The sequence below is a fragment of the Mobula hypostoma genome, chromosome 27 (genome assembly GCF_963921235.1).
Source record: "Mobula hypostoma chromosome 27, sMobHyp1.1, whole genome shotgun sequence".
NCBI classification, from domain to species: Eukaryota; Metazoa; Chordata; class Chondrichthyes; order Myliobatiformes; family Myliobatidae; genus Mobula; species Mobula hypostoma.
In genome coordinates this window covers 19,658,857-19,683,918 of record NC_086123.1, presented here as the reverse complement: position 1 = coordinate 19,683,918, position 25,062 = coordinate 19,658,857, and the positions used below count along the sequence as shown (strand labels likewise).

Genomic DNA, 25,062 nt, shown 5'->3' with positions numbered 1-25,062 from the left:
TAGAGGTTCAAAGGTTCATTTATTATCAAAGTGTACAACTCTGAAATTCTTCTTCTCCAGATAGCTATGAAACCAAGAAAGAAAAGAAAGGCAGCACGAACATGAATCCCCAAATCCCTCCTCCCTGCACTAAAAAAAGTGAACAGGCACATGTTCCCAACCTAACCCAACCCAAATCCCCCTCCCCTTCACACAAACAAAAAAAAATGAGAAGGATCAGCCGAAAAACACAGAATAGAAAATAACCCATAAGACCGAGGCGGAGGTGGGGGGGAATTCCATAGTTCAAGTCCACATCCAGAACACAGAAAACATTTAGTTCTATAATTACAGCATTGTTCTGGTTAAATGTGATTAACTTTCCCATCCAGACAGGAGGATTGATCTTGTCCCTAGATAACAAGAAGAGGCTTCCAGATTGTTATACATCTTGCAGCTTCATCACCATGCCTCTGGACCCATGAGCCTATATTATCTCTGCTGCAGATATTCTTCTGGTTTTTGCAACTGAAATATTGGACTATAAGAAAATAAACAAGGAAAATAGGCTCAAAATCTGCACCATTATCACTAAGATCGCTGTTTTCTAACCATGCCTCTTTCCTGTTCGATCCCTTAGTTCATTGATTCACCTGCAGTCCAAAATCTATCTACTTCTGTGTTAAATATACATAATAATGCAGCAACCCCAGTTCCCAGGGCAGAGATTTCTCTGTGTACCTTTTATCCTGGGATTCTTCCCCCTAATTCTAGACTTTGTCATCCCAGACAGGACACCCTCACAGCTTCGTTTCAGTAACATCATTTCTCATTCTTCTAAACTTAGGAGAGTTGCAGATATGCAGAGCAAAGCATCTTAAAGCAGTTGTTTAACACAAATCTGCCTGAATGTCTTTGGATGTGCTACCAGAGCATTTTTATGGTCAGTTAATCAAAAATCATGCTTCCTTGAAAATGTGCCAATCCTCTGCCTTACTGGAGTGTAGTAAGTTCTGATTTATGGGTTTTGCTTGCCCTTGACTGCAGCTTTGCATAATCCCAAGTGAGCAATGAAAACTTTACCAAGTTCATTTAATAAACTGTTTCAAAGTGATTTTATTATTTTTCTCAATGGAAAATCTCACCTTCTTATATTTAGAAATTGGTGCTGGGAGTCACAGTTGTGAATAATCTTATCTTGAGTTTTCTTGTCACAATCCATAGTTAAAAGTAAATTTATTATCAAAGTACATAAATGTCACCATATACAACCCTGAGATTTATTTTCTGAGGGCATATTCAGTAAATCCATAATAGAATCAATGAAAGACTGCACCAACAGTTTGAAAAAGATAACACTGTGCAAATACAAAAAGAAAGAATAAAGAAATAACAATAATAAATAAGCAATAAGTATTGAGAACATGAGATGAAGAGTCCTTGAAACTAAGTCCATAGGTTGTGGGAACAGTTCATTGATGGGACAAGTGAAGCTGAGTGAAGTTATCCCCTCTGGTTCATGTGGCTGATGATTGAGGGCTAATAACTGTTCCTGAACCTGGTGGTGTGAGTCCTTGGGTTCCTGCGCCACCTTCCTGGCAGCAGCAGCAAGAAGAGAGGAAGATTGGGGTACCTGATGATGGATGCTGCTTTTCTGCAACAACGCTCCGTGTTACTGTGCTCAGTGGTGGGGCGGGCTTTGCCTATGATGGACTGGTTGTTCTCAGTTGGTTTGACCTATTTACTCTTGTGTCTCAGGTTTTTGTCTTGGCTCTCACATTCCTGGTGCTATTTCTTGGGAACTTCCTTACCACTCTTAAAGTTGTTCATCAAAAGTTTCAGAAGAACAAAGATAAATTGAAAAAGCTGTGAATGTCTGAATCCTACTAATTAAACAACATTGCTGGGGAAGATGGCAATATGTTCCAATACCCTTGCATTTGCTGCTGGATTTGAGTCTGAACACTTGCACATCAGTGAGGCAGGACTTACAACTGTCACACAACTATTTACAAGAATCCTGATGGTAGCTGCATTCTCTATTCATTCTGACAGAAATTGACTACTTTTAAGGTCCATATACCATATTAGCATGGATCATTGTCCCAAACTTGTTATATTTCATTTCGATGTTATAGTTTTTCACTACCATGGGATGTTACTGTTTAAATGTGATTTATATTGCCAGGGAGCACTTGATGGGGCAAAATGTGGTATTGATGTGAAATGAATATCATCTCTGAGATGTTTGGATAAACCTTTATCATGATTTAACTTGTTAGGCAGTTTATTGGCTGTCAGCAATCATTAAAATTTTGATTGAAGTATAACATTAGTCTTAATTGGCCAATATAAATGATTATACCAACGTAAACTTTTGATTCTTCACTGTTTCAATTACTACGTATAATATTCAGATTATTTATGCATGTGTATTCTGTGTTTCACTCTTGTAGATGTGATGTGAACATTAAATGTATATTGCAATTTGTATTACATACCAAATTAATTAATTGTCCTGCTACATAGGTAATATTACTTTTAACAACTATTCCTTCATTTGTTCCTTTTTAGTTTGTCTTTCCCTTGGATTCTGTTTTAAGGATGTTATTTTCCAAACAAACAGGACCACTTCCAAACTACCTCCTCTTTCAGATGTCTTCTAGTGCCACTCTTAATCTAGTTGGAGGTATTTAGAGTGACTCAAGGTAACTCATCTTTTACTTTAAGGAAACTTTCCTCTCCACAATTGGCAAAGTGCCAGCTATTGATGAAGGAACTCTGAATGAATTAATATTTGGAATTGTGGAAGAGCCGAGAGCCCAAATGAATGTTATCACAATCCAAGGAATTTTTTTCCCTTCTTTGCAGAATGAACTATCTGAAATAAGCTCATTTGTTAATGAAAACGAACACAACAGGCACTAAAATAGTGAGGTTTTCTTGAATTAGTTTAAATATTTGATTGCAAGTGATATGACACCAATAATGAATGATCAAGAGAAATCACCTAAATGAGCACAAATGTGGATCATGTAGTAAACAAAAATTAGGGCACACGGGAAAATGCTACAAAAACTCAGTAGGTCAAGAACACAAGAAGTAAGTACAGGTCCACTCAGATTTACCCTTCCTGAGAAGTGGTATGTTATTCCTTCAAAATGGAGGCATAGTTAATCTTGCATTGATTTGAGTGTCATACACTGCACTTATGCTGAATTCTAACCATGGTTCAAGGAATTTAGGTTTTGTTTAAAATGTATTGTTTTGGAATCGATACCTTCAGTTGACATCAGAATCTGTAGGTTTTGTGGCCCAACATTTTAGCTGCAGTTTCTGAAACAGGGAACATGTGCATGTCTGTACACTCCATTATTCATCCAAATTGAGAGTAAAATCAGTGCAGGTAATAGTCAAAGCATAAACACTATTTATGAGCAGAAGGGATTTATAATCATGAAGGAAAACCTGTGACATTGTGAGCAACATGTCCTCTTTAAGACTAGAGGGAGGATCCTTGCTTTGATCTTCCCAGAGCTAAATATATAACTCTGTAATGATTGATTTATGCAGAAGACTTCAGTAAGCCAGTGTCAAACAATGTCATGTCCTGTGGTCACTCTGATATCTACAGACTGAAACCAACCTCCAACTAGTCTTTTTTTTTGCAGATTAATCAGGGTTATTTCTGTTTTACAATATAATATTAGAAAAATACATTTGCTCATGAGTGTAATTTTGTATTTAACATTTTGTTTTTGCTGAATAGAATAGAATCTTCTCACACAAAATGGGAACAACTGAAGGTCTGCCTTTTATTTGACACCATCAAATGTGATTTAAATTATTTTGTTACCAAAGTGTTATACAGCAGTGATCTACAATATTCAATAGTATATTTCAGTTGGATTCCAGGAGAATATTTTAAAAACTAAGAGGTAGTCACATATAACACAGTGCAAAGCAAATACTAGTAAGAATTATTAGAGAGTGTGATTGCCTCATTATTCAAGAAAAAATGCAAGTAAGTGGTGAATTAACTTTGCTTCGCGGTGAAAATTATACTTTTGGAGGACCTGTGATGGACATTTTATGGAAACAGTATCATGTATTAGTAATGTCAAGAAGTTTAAGCAAGCAATACAATTGCAAAAATGCACAGACATGTTTAATACTCAATCTTGTGTTTACCTGCTAAAAATGTTTTTTTTATACTAAATGCTGATTGTGAATGTGTTAACTGGGTTATTTTATTTGAAGCATTTTCAGTTGCACTTCCCTGTAAGGTTTACTGTGAGAAAGAATTGAAAGAAACAATCTAAACTTGTATGATTGTGATCTGTCCATTTCTGTGAGAAAGTTTGAGCTTCCACGCAGGGTGTTAACTTCTGCTACACCATCGTTTGTGTAGAAAGACCATTTACAATAAACCACTTCAGAAAACATTTTCTGGCTATGTAGTGATGAATATTAGCATAGGTCCGCTGCTGTGGCTTGAGGGATTCTGCCTCTAAAAGTAGCCATTTGGTATCTTTGTCAGAAATCAAAATTAAAAAGTCATTAATACTTTTTTAAAAAAGCATGCAGATTCATTGACATGCAAAGGAGATAGATGGTATATTTCACCTTTTTATTAACATGTAAGCTTGGACTGTAAGTAACCAAAAAATATCAAAACCCTTTATTTAAAAAAAAGCATCATAATTATTTCAATCTTCTGGCAAAATGTGAATTTGCAGCTCAATATCAGCATTAACACTTTAGTGATTTATTTCCATATCTTTTCAATAAGTTTAATTTTATCTCGTGTTTCAGTAATGTAGAGTGGTAATAGAGCCTTTATTTTGATCTATAATTCCAGGTAGTCTCATGTGTTTATAGAAGTATTAACCCTTAGGAGGACCACAGCCTTGTCGTAGGGTTTGGAGGCTTGCGTGCCTCAGTGACTCAGAGAGCTATGTTGGTTGGAGTCAGGGCTTTGGCTCTTGGTAGGGTCACCCATGCCAATCAGGTCAAAGGGTAGAGGCCAGAGTCGCACCAGTCCTCCAGGTTGGGAGAGGGGGTTCAGCTCAGGGTTAACAACCCTGACTGGTCAAACAAAATTGTTACAGAAAGTGCAACAAAAAATCCTTCTACATCTGAGTGTGCAGTATTCTTGAGTCTCCACCTGGGACTTGCGTGACTGACAGTAGTGAAAACTAAGAAGAAAGCCCTGAACGTCACCAGAGAGGGAGGACCTTTATTGCTGCCCTAAACGCCAGTGGTATATTCGTCAGTAAGTAAGTGAACTTTCAACATCTATATCCCTTTTTTCCAAACTTAAACAATTTACTACAGGTGGTATTTGAACATGCAAGATAGTTTTGTTTCCTCTTCCTGCTTCCAATTTAATGTTAGTTGAAGTACAGTAGAAAAATTTAACATCAACAGATTCCCAGCCTGAATAATTGCTGTTTATGTACTCTATTTCTCACTAAGGAATTCAGCTTGGCTTGTCCTTTTTCAGAATGACATTATGTAAGCAATGATGCATACTGAAATCTTTTAGAAAACAAGGAAACTATCTGTTAGGGTCAGGTACTAATGTAGCACAAATTCTTGTCCAAGAATTGATGTTCTATCGTTTTGTTATGCTAGAGGGACCGAAGTATCTTCAGTCTTTTTACCATGTATTTAACATGAAAATAGAGCATTGATTTTGTATTTGGGCCAAAAAAGCAGTAAGGCCTATTTTGGTTTTAAACTGTAATTTTCTCAAAAGCCATCATATCAATCTATTTCCCCATTCAATTTGGATGTTAATTCGACACCTGACAAAATGTTTCCATCATTTAGTAATATCCATGTGGGATGATTTTTGCATGGTAGTTTTGTAGGATTCATGATCTTAAAACCTGGTTTGTAGAAAAATTGATTTTTTCATGAATGGATGCGATGTAACCAAATGTTATTAAGTGGGTCTTGTATTTGACTCTCCACTCAAAAATGATGCTTATAACCACCAGGTGCTTCTCTTTTCTGGAAGCCTACTTTAAATAAGCTAAATAATAGCTCCTTCAAGGGTGATGTCCCACATGGGTGGCAAACGTGGAAGACCCTGAAATGACATACACTCACTGTTAAATTGCTTTAGTTGATTTCTGGAATTCACCACTAAACTTTCCCATCACTTGCTTTCCCTCCACCCCCTCCCCCCAATTCCAGTACCTTTGGTTGATTTACGAAGTTCGCCACTGAATTTTCCCATCACTTGCTTTCCCCCACACCCTCCCCACAATTCTGGTACCTGTCAGAGTCGTAATGTTGGAACTTACTCCAATTTTCCTCCATCTTTCTTCAAGATGTCTCCCAAGCTCACTTTGCCCATGAGGTCCACCTTCTGCTCTTTTAGCCATGCTCCCACTTAACTATTGTCTGCACAACAACTTTATGTAGTTCCCTAACGCAGCAGAAAAATTGTTTTTAAAAAAATTGCCTTATCCCCTTTTACAAATCAAAATGCCATTTCCATTTTATTGCTTGAGCTTTCGATAAGTGGTTAAACATTAAATAAGTGGTTTAGCAGGAACAGAAATTTCACTGACATTGGAAGGATTAATCCATTGTCCTTAACCCGCCCCCCCCCCCAGTATTATCCTATCTACAAGCCTGATATATTTGCCCCATGGTGAGACTTTACTGTTCACATCTATGCCTTCATTGGGATGCTTTATTTCCCACCTCTTTGCCACGTTGCTTCTGTCTCTGTATCAACTATTGCTCAAAATTTCACACATATTTTTGTTTCCTCTCAACTTAATTATTTCAAAGGTTTAATCCAGTCCATACTTTAATTCTACACTCATAAAGTTGCACAGACATTAAGTTAGCATTAAATTACTACAATTAGCATTAAAACTGTGCATTAATTAGCATCAGGACCTGTTCACCTATCATCCCATTCTTGCTGACCCACCCGAACTCCTTGGTTCACAGGCTTGATTCTAAAACGCTCACCTTGTTTACAGATCTCTCCATACCCTTTCTCGTTTTATAGTTCTTGCTTTTTCCTGATTCATTGTTTAACATTTTTACTGACTCCTTGAAACAAGTTCTGCCCTGGATGGAAAATGTTGCTTCAGGTGCCAATGCTTAGTGAATCATTAACCCTGTCATCTAATGACATTTGAATTAAAGTCAAAGTTATAAAAAACTTCTCAGCATTTGAAATTTAAAGTCAGTGGGCATTTCATAGTAAGTTCCTCCAAACGTAGCTGCCCCAAGACACCAAATGTCTCTTTCCGCACAAATTAAATGCTTTCCACACTTGCAGGCAAATTTCCTTTATTATTAGGTGTATATTGTTTTGCTGTAAGGAGGTATCTACACTAGCCATCCTTGCCACCATTTGAGTTTACTTATGGGGTGGCCTTGATCAAAAAATGGAAACAATACAGTATCTCCATCTTTCCTTCCCTCGCCTAGAACTTGATTGTAGAGGTGCTCCTCCTACCACACCAGATAAGATCAGAGAGCTCAGCACAAAGGAATCAAGCCTGACCTCCTGAATGGAAATATGAACTGTATAATTTATGACATTATATCCCTGAAGCATTCTTCACATGGGCACGCCTATTTAAACATTCAACACGTGTAAGGCTACATCTCTTTTGTTCTTGCTTTACATTCAGATAAAGTAATGCTGAGGCACAACCCATTTGAAAATGAAAGTATGTAAACAATAGAAAAGTTGCAGGTGCCTGAATGTAGTTGAATGCTGGTTTGATATTTCATCCATGTAAATATTACTTATTCACTCAATTATAATTCTTCAATTCAAACTTGTTCATTTTTCATTAAGTTTGATGTTAATGTAATTCTTCATTAAATTTGCTTTTAATATCTCTTCTAAGAGAGAAAACTGAGAGAACAAGACATAATAAAACATTTTCTAGAAGTGCCCACAGATTCTTTGAGTTACATTTTTGAATAAGATTTTGGCGGAGCAGACTCGATGGGCCAAATGGCCTAATTCTGCTCTTATGTCTTATGTCTTAAGATTTTGGAAAACCTTGTGGTTAACTAGCAGAATAGAACTTCACAAAGAATTATCACTAACATCTGCTAACAGAAGATAACTTAACAACTTCCAGGTCAGCCACTGCACTATTTTATGAAAATTGGATCTCTAAATGACTAACTGATACTTCAGGAAAGGAGATAAGACTTTTTTTTTACCCCAGCCTTCAGCAACCTTGCCTATTGATTGTGCAAGTAGTCAGTGTTGTAGTTTCTGTGGGTATTGGCTTACCCTGCTGATCTGGTTTTTCTTCCTTTCCCCCAGAAACTCGTGTTAATGTGCAGTGTTCTGCTCATTGCTGCATTCCTAAAGTATGTGATTAGATTATGGAATGACTCAGAATGTAATCTGCCTAGTCCAAACCGGGAAGGTGGGGAACACATTGAACCACACTACTTACTCACTGAGCAACATCCAAGTCACTGCTGAATGGGGTGATCATTACCTATAAAAGTTGCTTGCATATTTGCATTTCAGCTATGAGCAGTGATGGAATGGCTCGCTATACCAATGGGAAAGGATTGTCACAAATTCCTGCAGAGCAAACAATAACTTTAAATGCTTGGTGTTCGTAATAATTATTGCCAATCATTGTCAAACCTTCTCCTATAACGCCCAATCTTTTTTATGCCATGGACATCTACTGTTAACCAAGGTGTCCATGGACCCCAGGTTGGGAACCCCAGCAGTAGAGAGTTTATTTTGTTACAGACGGCATCTATGGATAGAGAAGAGCAGAGGCGAAGTTCCAAGTCAAGGACCTTTCATCAGAACTGGAAGAGTTATAGGTAAATAGATTTTAGATATTGAAAGGGGGAGGATGGGGGGAGGCGGCGAGAACAAAAGGAAAGGCCTGTATTTGAGTGATACTTCACTCTAATAAAGACCTGTACTACGTCAACAGAGCTGTAGTGGAGCATGTATCAAGCTTCAAATTCCTTAGAGTCCACATTTCCAAGGATCTCACCTGGTCCCTGAACTCCAACATCCTGATCAAAAAGGTGCAACAGCGTCTTTATTTCCTGCAGAGCATCAAGAGAGCTCACCTCTGTCCCAGGATACTGATGGACTTTTACCGCTGTACCATTGAGAGCATACTCACCAACTGCATCTCAGTGTGGAATGGCAATTGTCCCGTATTGGACTGCAAAACTGCCCAGCGGATTTTCGGCACTCAGTTGCTCACCATTGAGAACATCTACCATAAACGCTGCCTGGGCAGGGCAAAAAGCATTATCAGGGATGCATCTCACCCTAACCATGGACTAACTACTCTCCTCCCATCCGGTAGGCGCTACAGGAACCTCCGCTCCCGCACCAGCAAGCACAGGAAGAGCTTCTTCCCTGAGGTTGTGACCCTGCTGAACCTCACATCACAGCTCTAAGCAGTATTGCACCCATATTGTACTTAGTACTTTTATATTTGTGTACTGTAGCACTTTTTATTCACAGGTATTTTGTAAATACTGTAACTCTATTCTTTGCATTTCTGGTTAGATGCTAACTGCACTTCATTGGCTTTGTATCTGTACTTGGCACAATGACAATAAAATTGAATCTAATCTAATCTAATCTAAGAGTAGCAGGGATTGAATTACAAAGGACAATGATAGAGCAAGGAGGTAGACAGTGGGAACAAGTCAAAAGGTTGGAGTAGAGAAGAGATCAGTAGTAGAGGCAGAAAAAAGGTCCACAGTGTCCCAGTTTTGACTGAAGGTCTTAGACCTGAAACTCTGCTCCACTCTCCAGTGCTGACCTGCGGAATAGTTCCAACATTTTCCTTCTGTCCGTGTTCCCCAGAAGTAACGTCTTCAGATTTAGAAGACTGAGTTCACTGATAGAAGAGATCAAAGAGCAGCTGATGGAGCTTCGAGTGCCTCCAATGATATAACCTCGTCACCTGGACAGACCGAAGTTAGATCGCAAGATTTAGGAACAGAATTAAGCCATTCTCTCTTTTTTTTAATGGCTCAGTTATCCATCACTTACATGATTTTGACGAGGCAGCACAGCTATTACTTGTTAGGTTGCTTAGTTCTGTATATTAAGACCCTAAGACATAGGAGCTGAAATAGGCCATTTGGCCCATCAAGTCTTTTCCACCATTCAATCATGGTTGATTTATTATCCCTCTCAACCCTGTTCTCCTGCTTTCTCCCAATAACCTTCGACACCTTGACTAATCAAGAACCTATCAACCTCCACTTTAAATATAGTCAATAACTTGGTCTCCACAGCTGTCCATGGCAATAAATTCCACAGATTCATTACCTTCTGGCTAAAGAAATTCCTCATCTTTGTTCTAAATGGATGACTCTATTCTGAGGCGATAATACCATGGGCTCTTCCCTTGTTAAGCAGCCTCATGTGTGGCATCTTGTCAAAGGCCATCTGAAAATCCAGGTAAGTAAGATCCATTGACTCTGCTTCGTCTATCCTGCCTTTCACTTTCTCAAGGAATCCCAACAGATACGTCAGGCAAGATTTCCCCTTAAGGAAATCGTGCTGACATTGGCCACCTTTCATCAAGTATCCCAAAGCCTCATCCTTCATAATGGACTCCCACGTCTTCCCAACCACTGAGTTCAGGATAACTGGCCTATAATTTCCTTGCTTTTGCAATAATATTTGCAATTTTCAGTTCTCCGGAAACATTTCAGAATCTACTGATTCTTTAAAGATCTTTACTTGTGTCTCCACAATCTTTTCAGCTACTTCTTTCAGGACCCTCTAGATGATTTGTTCACCTTTTTAGCTGCCCAGGCACCTTCCCCTTAGGAATAGCAACAACACTCACTTCTGCCCCCTGACATTCTCAAGTTTCTAACACATTGCTAGTGTCTTCCACAGTGAAAACTGATGCAAATACTTACTAGTTCTTCCACCTTTTCTTTGTGCCCCATTACTATCTCTGCATCATTAGCTTAATATTTCATTATCTTAATACTATAAGACCATAAGACAAAGGAGCAGAAGTCGGCCATTCGGTCCATCGAGTCTGCTCCGCTATTTTATCATGAGCTGATCCATTCTCCCATTTAGTCCCACTCCCCTGCCTTCTCGCCATAACCTTTGATGCCCTGGCTACTCAGATACCTATCAATCTCTGCCTTAAATACACCCAATGACTTGGCCTCCACTGCTGCCCGTGGCAACAAATTCCATAGATTCACCACCCTCTGGCCAAAAAAATTTCTTTGCATTTCTGTACTGAATGGGCGCCCTTCAATCCTTAAGTCATGCCCTCTCGTACTAGACTCCCCCATCATGGGAAATAACTGCCACGTCCACTCAGTCGATGCCTTTCAACATTCGAAATGTTTCTATGAGGTCTCCCCTCATTCTTCTAAACTCCAAGGAATACAGTCCAAGAGCGGACAAATGTTCCTCATATGTTAACCCTCTCATTCTTGGAATCATTCTAGTGAATCTTTTCTGTACCCTCTCCAACGTCAGCACATCCTTTCTTAAATAAGGAGACCAAAACTGCCCAACAGTACTCCAAGTGAGGTCTCACCAGCGCCTTATAGAGCCTCAACATCACATCCCTGCTCCTATACTCTATTCCTCTAGAAATGAATGCCAACATAGCATTCGCCTTCTTCACCACCGACTCAACCTGGAGGTTAACCTTAAGGGTATCCTGTACGAGGACTCCCAAGTCCCACTGCATCTCAGAACTTTGAATTCTTTCCCCATTTAAATAATAATCTGCCTGTTTATTTCTTCTGCCGAAGTGCATAACCATACACTTACCAACATTGTATTTCATTTGCCACTTCTTTGCCCATTCTTCCAATCTATCCAAGTCTCTCTGCAGACTCTCTGTTTCCTCAGCACTACCGGCCCCTCCACCTATCTTCGTATCGTCATCAAACTTAGCCACAAAGCCATCTATTCCATAATCCAAATCGTTGATGTAGAATGTAAAAAGAAGTGGCCTCAACACGGACCCCTGTGGAACACCGCTGGTAACCGGCAGCCAACCAGAATAGGATCCCTTTATTCCCACTCTCTGTTTCCTGCCAATCAGACAACGCTCTATCCACGTATGTAACTTTCCTGTGATTCCATGGGCTCTTATCTTGTTAAGTAGCCTCATGTGTGGCACCTTGTCAGAGGCCTTCTGAAAATCCAGGTATTATCTTAATATTTCATCTTTTCTTACGGCTTTTTAATTGCCTCCCTTTAGTTTTTAAAAGCTTCCCAATCCTCTAACTTCCCACTAATTTTTGCTATATTATTTGCCTTCTCTTTTGCTTTGATGCTGACTTTAACTTACCTTGTCAGCCACAGTTGCCTCATCCTCCCTTTAGAACACTTCTTCATCTTTGGAATGTATCTACCCTGCACCTTCAGAATTGCCCCCAGAATCTCGAGCCATTTTTGTTTTGCCTTCATACCTGCTAGTGTCTCCTTCCAAACAACTTATGGAAGCTTACCCTCCCCCTTAAGAATGCCGTAGGTCCGATCTGAGACATCCCTGACCCTGGCACCTGGAAGGCAAAATACCATCCAGTGTTATTATTTAAGTTATTGCTTCACACCTCCATGAGGGCCACAACCTTGCCATAGGGTTTGGAGGGTTGCAAGCCTCAATGGCCCAGAGAGTTTTGTTGGCTGGAGTCAGGGCTTTGTGCTTTGACCCTCACTAGGGTCACCCATGCCAAACAGGTCAAAGGGTAGAGACCAGCCTAAGAGTGGCCCACCGGTCCTCCAGGTCTGAGGATTCAGCTCAGGGCTAACAACCCAGACTGGTCAAAAAAAATTGTTATGGAATCCTTCTCAATCAGTGTGCGACAGCGTGGACAGACACAGATGGTGGACCTCCATTGCTGCCTAAATGTCAATGGCAGAAACGGGCAGTAAGTAAGTATCATCTAACAGGAGGCAAGCCTCTGCTTCCAGCTGGCGTCCAGAAATATTTTTTAAAAACCGCTAAAATGCAATATCTTTCAAAGTTATTATTACATCCATTGTTAAGGACAACATTTTGTGACTTACATCATTATTATTATATCATCGATAATACCATATTCATGCATTTCTGCCCTGAAGACACGCAATTCCCATTTAAATGAATAAGTTTATGCATTCAATGCCTTGTCTAGCCTGACTTCAAGGATGAAGTCTTGTCCGGTGCATAAAAACTGGAGGCTTCCAGCAATCTTTCCTTTTTTCACTCCATTCAGACCACATACATGAAGTGGACTCTTGAAGCATCCCCTGGAGAGTCACCAGAAGGTTTAGGATTTGCACCAAAGTACCCAAACATACTGGGCCAATTAAATACAACACCTCAAACAAAGCTGTGAAAAATTCACTGCATTATCTGAAAATACCAAAACAAAAAGCTGCAAATTAATGCCTTCAGCAGCAGTTTTCTTCCAGAAGGTTGTTGAGTCCGGTGTTAAAGGATGCAAGCTCACATGGAAGTGCAGTTTCATTACCAAGGACCAAGTGGCTGAGAATTAAAATGAAAGGCAAATTAAAGTTTGGGGTCAAATTCCACAATGTGGTCTTCAAGCATTTGAAGGATGCAAAACTGATGGTAGCACATTGTTAATAACTGCTTCACCATGAAACTGTGCCTGAGCACCGGGTGATGGGAAGGGGAAAGTTGGTCATCTCTTGTTCTTCTGTGAGAGGTACTGTGGGAATAGTTTTTGGGAGTGTGTCCTGGAGTGACCACAAAGGAGCTTGACTAGATATTTCTATTGCATGGGTATAGTCTCCAACCCCACCCCCTTTCACGTAACACATTCTAAATTTCTAACTAGTAGTACACATAGCACACATATAACACACAATAACTTTGGAAAGTAAGGATAAAATCTACAGATGAATTCCTCTCAGCTATTCTCATAGTCCTTTGTAGGGACTTCTGGTCCAATACTTGGCTGCTCCCATACCAGATGGAGATGCAGCTTGTCAGGACACTCAATGGTATTCCTATAAAATTCCATTAAGATGGGGAGAGGCAGTAAGCCTCACTTACCTCAATCTCCTTAGGAAGTGGTGACTCTGCTGTGCCTTCTAGTTCAGGGAAATGATATTAAGGGACCAGGTGGGTTACCTGTGATGTGAACTCCCAGGAACTTGCCACACTTAACTCTCTCTACAGAGGGGTCTTGTATTCTCAGAGGAAGATGGTTATCTGCACCTTCCTGAAGTCCACAATGATTTCCTTGGCTTTCTTCATGTTCGGACTTCCATTGTTCTTCTCACACCAATCCACCAGCTGCTCCTCTCCCCCTCTCTACTATGAGTCATCATCACTGCTACACATCGTTAGACTTCTTTGCTAATAGTTTCCTACTATCTATCCTATCTAAGCCCCTCATAACTTTATTTTTCATTATTAAGTTCTTCCTCAGCATCCTCAGCTCCAAACAAAAATAACCCCTATCCTTCCTGGGAACATGTCTTCACCACCATCTTGTGACCCTTGCTCTGACTTCTCATCTTTTTTTTTCCAATCCTGATGAAGCGTCTCAGCCCAAAGTGTTGACTGTTTACTCTTTTCTATAGATGCCCGACTGAGTTCCTCCAGCATTTTGTTTGCATTGCTTGGATTTCCAGTATCTGCAGTATTTGTCATCTTTGTGCTTAAAAAAAACCAGGTAGATTCCTCACTATAGTTGAAATGCACCATCCAATGCAACATCTTGATGAATCTCCTCTGCATCCTCTCCAGTGCAATTAAGATCTTTCTACAGTGTAGTGAAAGGAATTGTATATAGTAATCCAGCCTAGCCGATGTTAAAATAATAGTACAGACTCACTGCTCTTACATTCTATGCCCTGGCTAAGGCTCTGGATAAAGTGAGAATGCATTACTAAATGACAATAAAAGAAGACTGCGTGTCTTCATAATCTAATCTAAAAATCTAATCTAAAATGGCAGGAAGTGAAATGGACATGGTTGAAGACAATGTCAACAGTGGTGGAGAGGAATTGTCAGATGAAGTAAAGAGAGGCAATATCAGAAGCTTTGGGATGAAAGGTGGTATCATCAGAAAGAACATGACAGAGGGAGAAACTAGAGAATTAATTAAAGTCTTTACACAAAGCCAGGTAGGAGGAGGTAATAGCAAAACCTTTTCTCTGGACGTAGTAGTTAAGAAAAGAAAATTGTCAGGGATGAACCACATGAAGGTGGACATTGGCAACAAGAAAAAATCTAGTACACTTGATTCAATTAATGAGATTGCACACTTTGGACTTGCCTATCAGTTACAATCCTCTGGGGTGATTCATCCACTGATAACTATTCACAAGAATGCAGAGTGATATTTAAATATTATTCGTGTACTGACGCTTTGTTAATATAGCAAATGTCAGTGGGTTCTGCCTGAACAATCCTGGGATATAACATTTTAGTGACGTAACAACCTTTACAGACATGAATTGCATGGTGCAGGGTGGGTCAATACTTCTGCTGGTGCAACTGGGGGGGGGGGCGGTCGACACTTCAGCTGCAGCTTGTGCATGGGAGGAGGGATTTGGGGTTCTGGTGTTTCTATCATTCATTTTTTGGGGTTATTTTGTGGATGTCTCTGTGAAGAGTAAGAATTTCATGCGTATGCTGTATACGTTCTCTGATATTAAATGGTACCATTTGATTTGAACCATCAATGTGCTGCAATTGCTGGAAGTTTCAGGTCTGGTCCTGATGAGGAACTGTTTCTCTTTCCACAAATGTCCCCTCACCTGCTGAGTACTTCCAACATTTTCTGTTCTTAATTTATATAAAACATCCCAGATGCTAGAAACCTGAAATTGCTGTATCTTCATCTGTGGAAGAAGTAATATTTCCGATCAATGGCTTTCTACCACAAGACTAGCAGAGTGTTTCTGTGTTGGAGAAAACATGACCGAGACACGGCCAGGGAAAGTATTATTCAATCTGAGTTCATGAAGCAACTGCATCACCTTGGATGGGACTATGCTCGCAGTTTGATTACATTTACCTGAAAATATGCACTTATGCCTCTATTGTTCAAGATCTTTTGAGCATAAACTCACCATAGCAGCAGGGTTTCAATGACAGTAAAGAAAAATTCTCACATCATTTGCCACTTAATCCTAACCAAACCTCAAGTTTTGTCCTAAAAATGGGATCTGCCTGCTGTATTATAGATCCAGTGACCCAGCTTCAATCCTGACTTTGGACATTGTCTGCACAGAGTTTGCACGTGCCGCTTGTCACTGCTACTCTGATTTGTTCCCACATGCCAAAGACTGGTTGGCTAATCCACCTCTGTAAATTACCCCTAGTGCAAATTGGTGGCGGAAGAGTCAGGAAGAGATGATGGTTTGTGAAAAATATATTGCAAGGAAAGTGAGGTTTCACCATTTGACACTTCCAACTCCACTGATTTCAAATAGATGTGAATACTGGGAAAAGCCCATTATTCTGGAGTCATCTCTGCAAACCTTGTTTAAAGTGATGGATTTGCATTACTCTACATGTTCTACCTATAATTAATCACAATGAAGGGTCTCTGCCCTAAATGTCAACCTCTTACTTCCCTCCATGGATGCTGACTGACCCGCTGAGTATTTTGTGTGCGTCGCTCTACCTATAATTATTTATTTACAAGTTTGTGAAAAGGATCCCATGGAGGATAAATCGACATGATTTAATTGATACACAGTTTCCTGAGATGCAACTTCAAAAGGATGCCTTTAGTTACAGGAGTGATGTACGTAACTCAAATTTTAAAAAATCAGAAAATGAAAGGAATACATCTAATAGGTTTAAGTCTTTCATTAAATATATTTTCTTTCTTGTATGAAAATGATCACAAGTTCAAGCTAATATGAGAAACTCCCCTAGATCAAAAGTTATAAAGGGAATTCGGTAAAATAGAGCTGAGGTGATAGATCTGCCATGATGTCGCTGAACAGGTACGAACAGCTGAATGTTCCAGTCCTGATAAAAAGTCTGGACCCGAAACATTGACTGTTTATTCATTTCCATAGACGCTGTCTGACCTGCTGAGTTCCTCCAGCATTTTGTGTGTGTGCGTGTTCTTGTTCTTTTGTTCGGATGAACATGGTATACGAGGTAGTTCACGCATGGAACCGGTCTGTGCAGGAACTAAAGCAGCTGTGGATTTTTCCACCGCAGTCAATTTTTAAAAAGTAACATTATTATTGTTTTTTTACAGATGTGCCTCATTCTGAGTAATAAAGTTTCTCATCAGAGACAAATCAGTTTTTGAGCATTTACTTATTATCAATCAATAAAAAAAACATTGATTCTAGATGACATTGGCGAGCGTTGTCAAATGCAGGATTCAGATGGTCAAGCTAAGACTTTCTAAACTATACAGATTTGGATCACAATAAGATCTTAAATAGCAAATGTGTAAGTAGATAAATTTGAACTATTGCTTACAAATATTAGAATCAAATTATAACTTACATTTTACGAAAAATCCTATAGCAATTGTCAGTTTATTGAATAAACCACATTCCATTCATTGCATTCCCCACATTCCATATGAAGTAATGAGTTCAGAGTCAGATCTCTAACATTTTATCTTAAAGAATTAATTGATAGTCACCATTCCCTCTAAGGTATGTGAGAGCACACACCTTTTGCTACAAGTGCACAGAGGAATTTAAACTGCGCATAAAAGGTTGTCACGCTCTACCTCGTTGGCATGTTAAGTATATTTCATGATCGTACACAATCACATCTCCTCTTCTGGTTTCGGGATGCGGACAGTGTTGACAACGTGGAGATTGCAATGAATTGTCTGCAGATTTTAGAACTGACTTTATTTATACAGTTTTTATTCAAGAAATTATTCAGTGCGCACATGTTGTTGTCACTGGGTGAAAAATTGCACAGCACAAGATTTTTGGCACACTGGTCATTACAAATTAGAGGGAACATTGCAGATAGTGCAGTGGAAGTAAGAATGTGTCGAGGTCCACAGCCTGACTGTAATCCTATTAAAACACAAGTTTATCAATTGAGTACGGTTGTGGAAGACATCACGAAAATTTTCTGATGTACCACTTATGATTTTGAGTGAGATTACTTCATCCTGCTGAACATGTAATGACAGAAAATTGCAGTGAATGGTTCCATTTTCCAGATTTCTGGTGTACTGAGGAAGCCAGTAATAACTAACTCCTAATGGACTGTTGGGTCTCTACACTCCCTGCCAATGCTTCCTTAAATTTCAGATTTTGTAGGGCAATGAGCAAGACCCTTTTTATCATTCATTAATCTGACTCCTTGCTTTTGCATTATTGTGCTATTAAAATTTTCCTATAATTTGCATAAATTAATTGTAACATTTTAATGAAAAGCTAAAAACTTAGTCTATTCAAAAGAATGCTATGACTATAAATACTGAACTAGTTTTCCCTAAAGATGCTGTATCTGAGATTAGAAAAGCTGCAGTGTAGTTTTCCAGCAGAACGTGGTTTAATCCTGCTTCTGTTTTCTGGAAACAAAACTGTACATAATCTGTCTCAGTTTGGCTCTCACTGTATTCTTGAATTTGTTATTTCTATTTTACAGGCACCACAGTTAGTAAAAAAAAATCTCATTGGTCAACAAAATGCATTTAAATCTTTAAATCTTATTCTTTTGCATGTGATGTTTTTGTGGTGTTGTTGAAAAGTTCTTGGGGACCTGGGTCAGTTTTAAAGGCAATGTATATGTAAGCGCACAGCTTAGAAATCCCTGTTGAATTAACTGGCCTCATTAGAGTAGTGGTCCACCATTGGCGTCCACTTCCAAGAGCCGGCAGAGGAAAAAAAAATTACAGATACAGTATTTCCTTTCATGATTGTTCCTGGGCAGGAAATATTAAATAATGCGTGGATAGTGACTAAGAGTACCCAATCGCTGTATAACTAGCTGTTACTTAAGCCCCAGACTCAATCACAGGATAGCTAACGTGAGACAAGTACCAGGGAAGAATTGTTGACTGGTGCTTCTTGGGGGACCGGCTGGCGGGTGGGGGGGGGGGGTGGTTTGGGACAAAGCTGAAAAAAATTCTCTTCAAAGTGCTTTTGTGCTGATAAGCAAATGCTCATAATAGCAGGTGTCATTGTTAATCTGACATCTTTAAGCATGACTGAAATGAAAACTGATTTTGTTACCTTTACATTGAATAATTTTGGAATAAATTTGCATTCATGAGATGGATAAGGCAAATCGGTATTAAATCCAACACTATTAGCAGCAGTGTTTGGTTGAAGTGAAGCTGAGTGACCTAATCAAAAAGACTGTTTCCTTGCATGAAATTAATAATTTCTGGAACAGCACAAGATGTTGGTCAGCACCATTCAACATTTCGCTTCACCTTCAAAGCAATGCCCTTTTAAGGTATTTAGTTGTTTTCATTCTCTTTGGATGCCGGTTGACTTCTTATTCTTTCCATTTAACGTTTTTCAACACTTGCAGTTACTTCTGTTTTACTTGCTGTGGTAATTTTTATTTTCTATGTAGAAAACAATGTCTGTTTCTGGACACTGGAGAAGATGATCACAAACTATTTTCCAATGTCTTTCTGATATCGTATGTGAGCAAGTTGCAGCTTGCGGCCTGCAACCATTGCCACTCCCCTCAGCCCTGAACTGGCTCCATAGCCATAGGCTCCTGAACTGGCCTCATTCACCTCAGCTCTGAAGATGCTTTGTGGCTGTGGACTCACTTTCGTGGGCTCTGTGGTGAATGTTCCTGTGTTATTTGTCCACATTTTTTTTAATGATTACATGACCTGTTCCTCTTTTTGCACATTGGGTGTTAGCTGACTTTGTTGTGTGGCATTTTTAATGGGTTCCATTGTATTTGTTTTGTGACTGCCTGCAAGAAGATGAATCACAAGTTTGTACATAATATACATACTTCGTCAATAAATGTAATTTGTTTGAAATTGTTTTCTTAATAGGGGGAAAAATAAATCCCCGATTATAACAAAAATGTTTTTAAAAAATATGCATAATTATTGAGATCCTTAACAAATTTACAGTGTACTACATGGCCCGCAGTCCTGAGCAATAACGTTACAGGCACAGACTGTCAAAGGAGCAGACATTGCTTCTGCTTTCTCTTCCTTTTGCTCTTCTTCTTCTTCTTCTTCAAGGCACTTAGAGCTGCAGTCGAAGCTTCCTTAAAGATGTCCTCTATATTCTCACGGAATTTGGCCGAGCATTCCAAGTACATCACAGCTTCAATCTGCTGAGCGGTTTCTTCACCCTGGAACAAAAACAAAATGTTGAAAACTTCCACTTTGGTCTTATGTCTCACTAAGGCATAGAACATAGAACAGTGCAGCAGAAGGGCAGGCCATTCAGCCTGTGATGTAGTGCTGAACCATTCTATCCCACTCTTAGTTTGTGCTTCTGCCTGGTTTGTGGACTTTGGTAGTTTCATTTCATACTGTTCTCCATTTGGAGGTCCTTGCCAACTTCTGCACTGGTACCTGTGTTTTATTTTAATGCAGGTAACTTGCGATCCAGTGTGTGCATTGTTGTTATTCCCCTGTGTGCTTTGTGGCGCATCAGGTGGCAACCTTGCCATTTCTTTTGGCACTTTCGTCGTTTTTTTTTTACACAAGGCCGAGTCGCAAGTTCAACGGATGGATTTGAACCTGGGACCACTCGCCTCAAAGTCCAGTGCTGATACCACTACACCACCGGTTCGCCAGGTGATTATTTGTGGCTTTAAAAGGCTTTCAAAAGAATAAACTTGGGTTCTGCTGAAGGGTCTTGACCTGAAACAATAGACAATAGGTGCAGTAGGCCATTCAGCCCTTCGAGCCAGCACCGCCATTCACTGTGATCATGGCTGATCGTCTACAATCAGTACCCTTTTCCTGCCTCCTCCCCATATCCCTTCACTCCGCTATTTTTAAGAGCTCTATCTAACTCTCTCTTGAAAGAATCCAGAGAATTGGCCTCCACTGCCTTCTGAGACAGAGCATTCCACAGAACCACAACCCTCTGTGTGAAAAAGTTGTTCCTCAACTCCGTTCTAAATGGTCTACTCCTTATTCTTAAAACTGTGGCCTCTGGTTCTGGACTCCCCCAACATCGGGAACATGTTCCCTGCCTCTAGCGTGTGCCATCCCTTAATAACTTTGTATGTTTCAATCAGATCCCCTCTCATCCTTCTAAATTCCAGTGTGTACAAGCTCAGTCGCTTCAATCTTTCAACACATGACAGTCCCACCATCCTGGAAATTAACCTCGTTAACCTACGCTGCACTCCCTCAATAGCAAGAATGTCCTTCCTCAAATTTGGAGACTGAAACTGCAGACAATACTCCAGGTGTGGTCTCACCAGAGTCCTGTACAGCTACAGAAGGACCTCTTTGCTCTTATACTCAATTCCCCTTGTTATGAAGGCCAACATGCCATTAGCTTTCTTCACTGCCTGCTGTACCTGCATGCTTACTTTCAGTGACTGATGAACAAGGACACTAAGATCTCATTGTACTTCCCCTTTTCTTAACTTGACACCATTCAAATAGTAATCTGCCTTCCTGTTCTTGCCACCAAAGTGGATAACCTCACATTTATCCACATTAAACTGCATCTGCCCACTCACCTAACCTGTCCAAGTCACCCTGCATTCCATAACATCCTCCTCACATTTCACACTGCCACCCAGCTTTGTGCCATCTGCAAATTTGCTAATGTCGACTGTACTTTTTTTCCCCTCAGAGGCTGCTGGGTTCCTCCAGCATTTTGTGCATGTGTTTCAAGATAACTACTTGAATCTATTTAATTATTTAGAGATACTACATGGAACAGGACCTTCTTGCCCAGCGACCCACCTACTTAAGCCTAGTCTAATCGCAGGACAATTTACAATGGCCAATTAATTAACCTACGAACCAGTAAGTCTTTGGTATGTGAGGGGGAAACCCGTGCATTCACGGGGAGGATGTTCACACTCCTCCCAGACAGCACCGGAACTGAACTCCGAATTCCAGCACGCTGAGCTGCAACAGCGTTGCGCTACCCCACCATGAATTTTGTGCAGGCTTGCATGTCTGGCTAAAGGGAGAGATGGTGAAGAGAAGTGGTGATAGCATTCGTTAGCAGTTAGTGCAGTGCTCTACAGCGCCGGCAGTTCAACTGTTGCCTCCGTCTGTAAGGACTTTGTGTGTTCTCCCCACGACCCTGTGAGTTTCCCCCGGGTGCTCCGGTGTTCTCCTGCACTGGGCGTGGTGATGGTGTAGCTGTTAGGGCGACAGCCGTGATATCTCGGGGCGTCAGAGTTCAGGGTACAATTCCGGTGCTGCCTGGAAGGAATCTCTGAATGTCCCCCCCCCGTTGGAATGCGCGGGCTTCAACCCGCAGTCCAAAAACATACCGGATCGGTTAACTGGTAAATCGTCCTGTGATTAGGTTAGGGTTGATCGGGGTTGTTGGACTGGCTCACGGGGGCGGAAGGGCCGACTCTGCACTGTATCGCTAAATAAATGAATAACTTCCAAAGACACAAGGATTAGGGTTAATAAGTTGTGGACACTTGCAGACTGCCCCTAAGCACACCCTCGGACTGTGTTGGCCATTGATGCAAACGAGGCATTTCACTGTGTGTTTCGATGCACACGGGAGAGATAAAACTACTCTTTAATCCTTTACTCTGTACCACCTGCTGAGCTGGTGCAGGTTAATTAGGATCAAAACTGAACGTCAAGCTCCCTGGTTCGGAGTCCAATGCCCCACCACAATTGGACAGCCACTTTGTTTAATCTAACAGAAATTTTTGATGTTGATATGACTAAAGTTAAACAACTAAGATAATATTCGAGTAAGGAATGATGGGAACAATCTTTACTTATTGGCGAATGGACATAATGACGTTTAGCCTTGTATTCTATTATTGTGGTAAATTTTTAAGGAGGTCTGTTGATATTTTGAGCAATTTTAAGGAATATGAGAAACCAGAACATCAGAAATAGCTTACAATGAAAATACCATCCCAGTAAACATGTGTTCTGAGTAATGTACTCGTCAGGTGTCAGCCTTGGCTCTGTGACAATGCTATAGCTTCTGTGTGAGAAAGACAAGGGTTTTTGTCCCACGCCGTAGACCCGAGTGCATAAAGAGGCGATGTCGGAAGGTGCAGTCTTTTGGGTCTGATCTCAATATGACCAAATCAATGCCATTATTTAACCAGGAGCAGGGGAGTTCTCCTTGTGCTCAGGATATATCACTCAATCAGCATCACTAAGTTAGATTATATAACCGGCCAAGCGTCTCATGTGTATATTGATTACCAGTACCCACACTTCAAAACCACTCAACTCAGGCACATCCTAAAGCTATGAAAGATGGAGAAATGAATATTCAATTTTTGAAACACTCATCTTTACAAATATTTTAATTAAAAGCCACAAATTAATTTTTAAATTTGGCTTGCTTTTAATGTTTACATGACTTTTAAGGAATCGATTAATTTCTCAATTAATGAAATGATATGGTAACTAATCAAATAATGCAGTATCTACAGAGAAGTGATCAGTTGATGGCTTGGATCAATACCTTTCTGTTAGAACGTAGAAATGTTAGAGAAAAGCATTTGAAAGATGATCACCCCACTCGATGAGGCTTCGAAGAGGATGCTGCCTGGTTTTCAGGACATGTGCTATTTAGAGGCTGGATAAACTCGGGCTGTTTTCTCTGGAGTGTCGGAGGGGAGGGGAGATCTGATGGAGGTTTATAAGATTATGAGAGGCAGAGATAGGGTGGACAGGGAGTATCTGTTTCCCATGCCCAGGGTTGAAATGTCCAATACCAGAGGGCATGCATTGAAGGTGAGGGGGCTTGGGGTAGGTCATTCAAGGGGGATGTGAGGAGTAAGTATTTTTACTCAGAGTGGTGGATGCCTGGAATGCACTGCCTGGTATGGTGGTAGAGGCAAATACATCAGAGGCTTTTCAGAGATGTTTGGATAGGCACATTGATGTGAGGAAGATGGAGGAATATGGACATAGTTTAGGGAGGAGGGATTAGTGTTTTTAAACGCAAACAACAGGAATTCTGCAGATGCTGGAAATTCAAGCAACACACATCAAAGTTGCTGGTGAACGCAGCAGGCCAAGCAGCATCTATAGGAAGAGGCGCAGTCGACGTTTCAGGCCGAGACCCTTCGTCAGGACTAACTGAAGGAAGACTGAGTAAGGGATTTGAAAGCTGGAGGGGGAGGGGGAGATGAAAAATGATAGGAGAAGACAGGAGGGGGAGGGATAGAGCCGAGAGCTGGACAGGTGATAGGCAAAAGGGGATACGAGAGGATCATGGGACAGGAGGTCCGGGAAGAAAGACAGGGGGGTGTTTTCAATTTGCTTTTTAGCTGGGACAGCACAGCACCATGGGCTGAATGGCCTGTTCCTGTGCTGTACTCTTCTATGTTACAGATGCAGAAAAAGGGATAAATGGAAGTGGTCGAAAGGGAAGGAAGGATGACAGGGTGACAAGAGAGATGATAGTAATGAGTCACAAAGATTGATCTATAGAGTTGCTAAAGAAAGAAACTGCAAAAAGGGCTATAATGAGAACGTTGGAAACATGAAATGAAAGCAGTCGATGCTCTGGGTTGTGACGACATGACACTGTTCAACTGATTATCAGGTCCAAAAGGCTGGAAAGTGCCCGGCTGGAAGGTGAGATAACCCTTCAGCTATTTTGGAACAATGTCAGATGTGACAGCCAGACTACTCGGGGGGGAGTGGAACACAGAATTAGTGAAGACAACGCTGACTCGTGCAGTGAAAACCAAGGCAGTCACCCGATAGGTGTCACATCTTTTTGAAGCAGAGGAGATCACACTGTGGGCGACAAACACAACACACCAGAACCCTGGTTTACACCTGGGCTGCATTCCCAGTCACGAAAGCAGACGTGGAATCACCACGATAAGGGGTTGTTTTGACATCTTATTGAAAGAGATGTGGTCCCGACAGCACTGCACTGCAAACTTCTCTCTTCCCACTTCCGTGCTAGAGTGTGGGTGAGAGCGTAACCCTCGGCTG

At 40.5% G+C, this 25,062-nt stretch overlaps 2 protein-coding genes across 10 annotated transcripts in view; one reads left to right on the top strand and one right to left on the bottom strand.

Moving 5' to 3' along the window:
• The window catches only part of tmem120b (transmembrane protein 120B), a 44,217-nt gene extending 39,191 nt beyond the window's left edge, over positions 1-5,026 (top strand). For 2 of the 4 annotated variants that reach the window (XM_063034132.1, XM_063034129.1), the window contains one exon: positions 2,554-5,026. In XM_063034132.1, the coding sequence (XP_062890202.1) occupies positions 2,554-2,676 (123 nt within the window). In that variant the 3' untranslated portion in view covers positions 2,677-5,026. Of the gene's footprint in view, positions 1-1,737 lie in introns of all 4 variants that reach the window. The other 2 variants (XM_063034130.1, XM_063034131.1) reach the window with 2 other exon arrangements.
• An 11,569-nt stretch (positions 5,027-16,595) lies between these two features.
• rhof (ras homolog family member F) overlaps positions 16,596-25,062 on the bottom strand; it is a 64,286-nt gene continuing 55,819 nt past the window's right edge. For 5 of the 6 annotated variants that reach the window (XM_063034620.1, XM_063034617.1, XM_063034618.1 and 2 more), the window contains one exon: positions 16,596-20,270. In XM_063034620.1, the coding sequence (XP_062890690.1) occupies positions 20,094-20,270 (177 nt within the window). In that variant the 3' untranslated portion in view covers positions 16,596-20,093. The remainder of the gene's footprint in view (positions 20,271-25,062) is intronic. The other variant, XM_063034616.1, reaches the window with a different exon arrangement.